The sequence below is a fragment of the Phaethon lepturus genome, unplaced genomic scaffold, assembly GCF_000687285.1.
Source record: "Phaethon lepturus isolate BGI_N335 unplaced genomic scaffold, ASM68728v1 scaffold50166, whole genome shotgun sequence".
Taxonomy (NCBI): Eukaryota; Metazoa; Chordata; class Aves; order Phaethontiformes; family Phaethontidae; genus Phaethon; species Phaethon lepturus.
In genome coordinates this window covers 1-8,790 of record NW_010547879.1, presented here as the reverse complement: position 1 = coordinate 8,790, position 8,790 = coordinate 1, and the positions used below count along the sequence as shown (strand labels likewise).

The 8,790-nt window shown below is 40.5% G+C and overlaps 1 protein-coding gene across 1 annotated transcript; it reads right to left on the bottom strand.

The window, feature by feature from the left end:
• Positions 1 to 3,231: 3,231 nt before the first annotated feature.
• On the bottom strand, positions 3,232 to 8,787 carry SLC30A1 (solute carrier family 30 (zinc transporter), member 1; the record flags this gene model as incomplete). Its single annotated transcript, XM_010289773.1, has 2 exons — positions 3,232 to 4,907; positions 8,403 to 8,787. Coding segments are annotated over 2 exons (1,296 nt in total), but the record flags the coding sequence as incomplete, so codon positions are not given.
• Between the last annotated feature and the right edge of the window lie 3 nt (positions 8,788 to 8,790).

Genomic DNA, 8,790 nt, shown 5'->3' with positions numbered 1-8,790 from the left:
TCAAAAGCCAGGCTGTCCTGGCAGAAGCTTTGGACTCCCTCCTGCAAGTAATTCTTTGCATGCAAGTAACTACTCGTCAGCCCAAAGAAACTATTCATGAATACAGAAATTTACAGGACTGAGCCCTTGGCATAAGTTTTGGGGAGTCACAAGTTGGGGCTAGTTTTGTCTTTTACATAACTATTTGTATGTCCATACCAAATACCATGATGCAGCAATAACAGATATTACCAAAAAGCCTGGAGTGGATGTTGAATGCAATCGAGCTAAAATTATAAGGAGTTCCACAGAAGCAGCTCACTCTGCTAAAAAGTAAAGCTTCACGGTACTGTGACTATCCCACTCAGCAGCTGAATTCGTTCTGCACTGCAACCTTAGGTGCAGATGGAATCTAAGAAGTGATTCTAAAATAGCATGTTTCTGGATGAGACATGTACTAAGTGTAAAATATTTTACCCAATGATGTTTGATACATCTCTGACACATTTAATCAGAAGCATAAACAATCTAGACACTGAAATACAAACTTATTTTTCCTTAAAATCAGTGCTCCATATTTTTTATTTTAAAAATTCAGGAATGTGATATACAATACAATTAGCTCCCCACCACTGCAGTGCTCACTTACATGAGATTCACTAATTTCATGCTTTGTGGAAAAAAAGAAAAAAGAGACTGCGCAGTGTTTTTGAGTGCTGTCAGTATTCTGGAACTGTGATCTTCAGAACAAATCAAGTCTGTGTAAGCACAGACAGATCAGGTTAAAAAAATCAAGTTGTATCGCAAGGTAGCAGGTTACAGTCAGGTCTCATGCAGCCACAAAAATTGTGTTCCTGCTGCTGTACAGCCACCACCTTGACCTGATTATATGTTTTCAGGGAATTTACCATCGAGGGCTAAAAAAACTAAAGGGCCCCATTAACACTAACTGGTGCTGCACATGCAATACGGCGCATGACAGAGGCCACGCAACTCCCCCTTCTGTCCCCATCATCATCATCATGTCTGCATCCTGTCCTGATAAAAATAACATGGGGGAGAGCTTTTTGTCTTTTAAGGTAGCCATTGCCTGCAATGGACACAGAAATAGAAAAATATGACTTCTGGCACCAAAAAAAAAAAGTTACAATGTAATTAGTGACTACAACTCCATCTATTCAGATGCATTTACTGAGACTGTTAACCAATGCTGGCAACTGTCAAGACTTAACTGTTGCTCTCTTTTCAGAAGAGCAATAGGAGAGAAATAAGTCAAGCTTCTCAGTGCTACTGTGGTTTGTCTTGATATTTTTTTAAAAATAAAGAGCAGTAGTTCTACGGCGCATTAGTGATATACAGCAGGACCTCAATAATTCATACTAATAATGACCAAGACCAATTTTAAACTAGCGAGCAAAATAATTAGTGAAAGTTTACCATAAAAAGCAAGGATACACATTTCCAAAGGAAAAAAAAAAAAGTACTTTGTTCATTTCAAGATTTACTTGGTTAATACTTTGTAGTATACTAGCAGTGGTAGCATATTTTGCAAATGTAGTCTCATACAAGATCTCATTTAACAGTCAACTCTAGATCATATACAGGTAACAGGAGAAAGAGTTAAGATAACTCAGACAAAACAAAACCATATATAAATACTATATTAACATATTTAAGTTAGTTTATGAGACTATACAACAATCATAAACACAGAAAAAGGTGAGCGATGCTGATGGCTGTGAAGCACCAACATCCCCGAGCTAGCGCAAAGCTGAACCGACTCATCCACACACCGCAGCTTCCTGTGGATGCATCTGAGCAGCCAAGAGGCAAAAGAACTGCACAGTGCTGTGCTGCACCCAAGCTAACAAACCCTGTGAGAGCAGGCTCATGAGAAACTGGACTGAGCTCCTCTACTTTTCCAATGCTTCAGCACACAGCATTTGGCCAACGCCATTGGCATACAATGCAGAGCTAGTCTGGCCCTGTAGACTGCACAGCTGATACACAACACTGGTAATCCACCCATGGATAATCGAGAGTTGACTGCAATGCTCTGCCGAGAAGCTGGGTAAGGTCACTGACGTGACCTGGGCCAATCCCGGTCCGACGAGCAGCAAACTATTTTGAACTACTTAAGAGCAATTATCATATGAGACACATAGTAGAAATGCAAACTAGTGAGGTGTTCTGTATCCAGAAGCAAAGCTACATTCCCTTCACTAACAAAACATTCTTTTTAAAAAAATCTACATTTAAATACTGTTAAAAACCTGAAAACCACAGCATCAAAGAATTTCGTAAGGCCAAAACTATCCTCAGTTCCCTCTGTTGTGCCTAGGTATTGCAATACATTTGTAGAAAGAGTAAATAATTTAGTATCTTATACTCCTTCCAGTGCCTTCCAGTAACAGATCTCAGAGCTGTTCACACAAGAGTTAAGCCTCACAACACCCCTGTGAGGTAGGTATTATCCCCATTTTAAGACAGGGAAACTGAGGCAGAGTATTTATCATGTCCAGAGTCATAAAGCAAACAATGGAAGATCTGAGTCGTTTTCCAGTTTTGAGCATAGAAGCAGTCAATTAAATCACAGGACATTATTTCCCATACATAACTTGAGGTTGGATCAAAAGGGTCAGGGTTTTAGATTAGATTTCTTGTATGTTTTACCTTCAACTCTTATCTAGTCTCTGCCAAATTCAGAGTCCATAGACCAGTTTCTCCTTTGTGAAGGTATAAGTTGGCAGCATACTGTAACAGCTTCTTTAGAGCCAGTTGTCAAGTTAACATTTTAAACCATAGATTCAGATACTTAATAAGTGAAACTATGTGATACATAAACATCCTGACGTGTGAAACACAGTGAATAAAATTCTACTCCCTGCCCCACTTCCTCAAAAGTCAGTGGAAGGCTCCCAAGGACACTGAGAGGACCAGGACTGCAGTCACTGCAAGTGCTTAGACACACTCAACTACAAGCAAAATGCACCACTTGAATTACTTGTTACGGAGGCTACTATCTGTGCTTAAAAGCATGAATTATACTGTCTGTGCTTGGCAGACCTTCCCCGACAGAACACTTACTGACGTAACTAATTCTTTTATCTTACTAAACCGAGCATCAGTTACAAATGAAGCTCCAGCTCTTCATTCACAGCACTGAGTTAAGGACTGTCTAAACTTCAAAGACTTTTATGACCAGAAACAATTTGGAAATAAGGAAAAACACCAGAAAATCCATAAAATATGAAAGTAAGTGTTACTTTATCAGTCTCATGTCTTGATCACAGAGCAGTGTACAGTAGCTTGAACTTCCATTCCAATAGAAAAAAACCCTTTCACATCTGATAGTTTCAGAAGCAGTTCATTTTAGTCACCTCACTACCTTACCAAAAAAAGTGGGGACAGTTTCTAACAATCACATGATGTTCTCTTTAAAATATGCTATATGATAAATTCATTAGAAAAGCCTTCACATTTATTATTATATAGGTTTAAGAAAAATATGTGAAACTGCAAAGTGGTTTCCAGTTTTAAGTAGTTACGTCTTTAAAAATGTTCTATGAACTTTGGTTTCCTTAGGGCTTCTAAATAAGCAATATATTAAAATATCTACAAATCAAATATTAAAGGAAAGAGTAGGTCCAAGAAATCTGTTACACAAATTGAGTTCCTACATGCTTACCCCCTCAAATACCTTTTCACTGGAAAAAATATTTTTAATTTGAAGCACAGCAAAAAGTGTCTCTGCTGAAATGTTGAAACTGGTTTTCTGAAGTTGTTACAGCATTGGTGCACTTTCTGTCTGTCTCAGTACAAAGTCAACACAAACACATTGTATCATGACAGCGACATGTTCTTTAAAACAAGCGTTCTAGATTTAGCAATATGACAAGAACAAGAACTTCAGCAATTACACTACTTGGCAAAATTGCATTTCAAACGTCTGTCTCTTCCTCTTGCAATATAGTTGTTGTGAAAGTCACCAAAATTCAGGTAGCACCGTTCAGGGAGTTACAAAGATGATTCAAACTGCTCGTTTTGATCGGTGTTTGGCTCTAGCTTAACTGAAGGGATGCTCTCTGACTTAGTCCTCCTAGTTTTTGGAAATTCAATGATAACTTCTGAGCAAGAAATACTAAGTGACGAAGATTTTTCTGTCTTCTTTGCAGTACTATCTTCTCCTGTTCCACAACACTGCTTCAAAGCACACTGAGTCCTGCAAGGAAACTCACATTTCCCCCTCCCTGATTCAGAGCCAACGCTGGCAAATTCAGGCTGAATCGTAGTTGCATGAATCCCTTCGTCATGAAAGATCTCTTTTATGCGCTTTGCCACCATCATGTATGTAGAAGGGTCAGGACACTTTATGTGAGCAGTACCAATGATCCTACTGCCTGCTAGCTGCCAAATGTGTAATTCATGGACTGCTTCGACTCCTTCAAGGGTACGTAATTTTGAGTTCAAAGAATGAACATCTATCTGTTTAGGAACAGTCTGTAGAAGTATAAGGGCTGACTCCCTAAGTAATGGGTAAGTTGTGTAAAGGAGTATACAAACCATCATCAAACAAAGGACAGGATCTAAATATAGCAACCAGCATGGACCAGCCACCGTAATGCTCTCTTGCTCAGACATGTTTGCTTGGCCAACTGTTTGGGATAAAGTAGCATTTTCCATGCAATGATTATTGACACATGGATTAAAGCAGGGCCCATCTTTGGGGCATGGATTCCACAACCCATAAAAGAGCAAGGCATTCACTACCACAATTACTGAACCTAAGGCATCTCCAAAAACATGTAGAAAAACTCCACGCATGTTAAGCTGCGCACTAGAGTCTTCTTCAACCTCCTCTACATCCAGAGGGTAATGACCAGCGTTCCCATTCACCTGCAGGTCAGTCATGTCGTCTTTCATATCACCTGACAAGAAAATAGTAAAATGATTAGGCGTATGCTGTAATACTACACATTACTATAATTCCATATAAAATAATAACCAACATTAAGCTTGCCACATTAAGTATAAAACTGAGAAGCAAGCAACTCTACCTGTAACAATTAGCAACACTTTCTTTGGCTGAGAAATATTCAGTTGTCCCAATAAATGACCTAAAGAGTCTAGAAGGCAATTGTTCCTACATGGAGCTTAAAGATGCATAGTGGCAAAGTACGAAGATGACTGCATTTTAATTTATTTTACTGAAAAACTGTTTTCATGTTTTATATCTGTTTAACCATTTGACAACTCACTGTTCATTTCTTAAACAAAATGCAGAATTACAAAGCATATACAAAAAAGTTGGTTAAGTAGCCAAGTAACTTACATTTGTTCCCTCTTTGGAAAAGCCAGAAGGCTAATCACATTGCTAAAATCTCTCTTAAGCCATAGGACTGCATTGTTATTTTATATTAAAATTGATGAGGCCAGAAGCTCAAAAGCTGTATGGATACTGCTTTATAGTCACTTCTTTTCAGGTTTAGTAGTTCATTTCCAAAAGACTTCTGAATTCAAGGAAAAGGAAGTTTTTCTGAGATAGCACCTAGAGCCAGCAGAACTGTGATACAATGAGATGAGCTTTTAGGTCTACAACGCAGTATCTATCAGCAGTATTGACTACAGGACAGTGTAAGTTACCACCGAAGCTCTCGGTGGCTATGAACTAGCGTTATTGATATTTCAGAATACATAAAAAACGTGGTTTTAGTACTTTTATTAAAGTGAAATACAGCTGTTCAGTGACATAGCTGTTGATGCCCAAAGCTGTATGTCATGGACCGTGCAATGAAGAAATGAACATTTTAGTGCCTGCCTTTGTCAAAACTGTCTGTGATATTACTGCTCCATCGCACCTAACTAGCTATATAGGAATAAACGCACACATCATTACAAAGAAGAATAGGGTTTTTTTGAAAAAATTTTTTTCAATGTTCAAAATTGAAAGTATTTTACATTATTAACCTCTTACATTATTAAACTCTTCAAAAGTTGTTCTTTAGACAGAAAACTTCCAGTGTTAAAGAAATGTAATTGGCCCCTGGCCTGAGAAACTGAAATAAGGAGCTCTTACTGCTTCCGTGGTTATTCAGTTCAAAGCTTTGTAAACATTAACATGTTAGTATGACCTGCAGCTTCTGCCACTCTGACCTCATGGCTGCAATTCTGTAATCAAAGTGTCTACAAGTTCTTTCCTCTCTCAAGAAGGAGCGGGCTCCTACAAAGGCAGCTGAGCAGGTCAGTTCCAAGCCCCAGGCTAATTACCTCTGCATCACACTTCTGTCCTAAAGCTCCAGCTGGAGCATTTTCCCACACAACCTCTAGGAGTTATGGAATATGGGACCTGTAACTTCCCAGAGAAATCAATAAATTAGAGGAAAATATCTCAGGTTACAGAGTTCAGACCTCAGGGTCCATGATGAGAGCACGGAAAGAGGAACTGTCCGCTGCATACCAAGTACGTGGAGCAAAGGAGATTTGAAAAGTCAGTAGACCTACCTACAAGGGTGGATAACAGGCAACGCGGCTCCAGAAAGCTCTTGAGATTTTTTTCAATGCCAAATGGTTAAAATGTGTCCATTTCAAATATGCCCATTTAAATCTAACTATAAACCCATTACCTCACATGAAGTGCATGCACAAAGAGACCTGTGTAGGACTGGCCCCTAAGGCTATCACTAGCTTTCCACCTTAGGAAATCAGGGTCTACCCCTCTGTCATTTCCAATCAAGGCATAGTACCACTCTCAGTCATTTCCCTAGTCTTCACCGACACATCTTACAGCTTCTCACAAGTCTTCACCTGTAAGATTTCCATGGGTAAACTATGAATAACTCCATCCATTACATAATCATGACAGGGCATAGAAGGAAATACAAACTTATTTCGAAGTTTCACTGTGACCAAAATTATGCCCTATTACCAGCTAAATACCCACAACAAATTATTGGTTATTGCCAGAAGGACATCCATGAGAAACTCCAGACAAGCTAGCTCAAAACAATATACATTTTAATCCATGTACAAGTTAATCTTTTCATCTAGAACTAGTCCAAAACTTGGCTAAAAGCACAACTTAAGTTTCACCAAGCAAGAATAATTCACAAGCCAAGATATCTATTAGATCAACAGTTATGGGAATTTTACATTGTTTGAAACTAATTATTAGAATACCTTTGTTGGAACTAAACCAACATTAAGAGCTTATTATGTGGTCAAGAAAATGGGGTAATATATTCAGAGGAACTTTCCTATCCTCTTGCAAAACCTGTCTTTTCAAAACCAACATGAAGTCAAAACACTAAAGAGAAAGACAGAAACTGCTAAGTTTCTCCAATGTGTATTGGAGCCTCTGACCACAGAAAAACTGAAACTGTAGCAAAGTTCACTCTGCTCAACTAAAGTGCAATTTAAGATAAAATAGTGGTCTCCTGATGTCACCCTGAAAATAGAGGGGAGATATGGCTTCTGAAGACTGAAGTCCCTTCCTCCTGGTAACAGGGATGGCATATGATTAAAGTAGAGAAGCTGCAATTACACACCTTTCACTCTGCTAGCCCTCAGTACTTGGCTTCAACGAAGTGACTTCAAAATAAACTATCTGGGCTTCCGGATCCATTAAAAAAAAAAACCAATAAATTCCCTCCCACAAAATAGACAGTTAGATCACATCTGGGAAGGAAAGATTTTAAATTTATCTCTATGTGCAAGTGAGTGGGAAGGTGCGTGCTTTAAAAAGCTAAAGAAACTAATTCAAAGAAACCACGCATGTACTCTGAAACCAGTGAGCTCCACATTTGGTGCCTACTGCACCACTTCCACAGTTCCAATTGGTAACTTCCAAGATTTCTTCCTATTAATACGTCTGTCACGAAGAAGTCCAACATTACTGCAAAGGAATATACTTTAGATGTTATGTTCAGATTGAGATTAGCTTTTCAGGTAGCTAATAACTGACCCAACGGAGAAATCTGGCTGTCAGGATGAAGGTGTTGGGCTGCACTCTATTTGATGTGCAGCCAGTTCTGATGGCATTAGGGCAGTGTCTTGTGACAGCTTGTGTCGCTAGGCAAAAAACACTTGTCATGTGCCTTCTCTACCAGCACCAACTTTTTCCAAGGCTAACTGCTTTACCCTAAGCCTCTTCCACACTCTGACCTGTCTGTGAGACAAACATACAACTTTAGGACACTCCTTCTAGCACTTGAAGGAAAGGTGTGAGGTAGAGGTGCAACAGCCAAGTGCCTAAGAGCACTGCTAAGAAAGTTTCTTGCCTCTTCCCCAGGAGTAAGGCCAGGTGGTCCCCACAAAGTCTGCACTAGGCGGGACCAGGATGCCCACCACCCTGCTCAGGGAAGGGACCTCTCCCGCTTTCCTGGCACTTCTATGCTGGGATGGGACAGAGGCACTGTGGGGCTTACCTAGCTTCTCCTGGCTGATTCCGTTAGAGCTGCTGCAGTTCTCCACTAAGGTGCTGGTCTCCTCTCGGTGCAGTGCGGCCTCCCCATCCCCAGGAGGCTGCTCGGACTTGGGGCCACTGCGCTGGTGCTGCCTGCTGCTGTGTGAGTGCCCGTGGCCGTGGGAATGGCCGTGGCCCCCGACACCGTGGTGGTTGAAGAGGCAGAGCCCCAACAGGTTGATGATGAGTCCTGCCACCCCCACGCCGATGACCACCAGTGGCTGCTGGATCTCGTGGGGCTCCGTGAAGCGCTCGATGGCCTCCAGCAGGATGGTGAAGCAGAGAGCAGTGAGGAAGACAGCGTTGACGAGGGCGCCCATCACCTCGGCCCGCACCCACCCGAAGGTGTT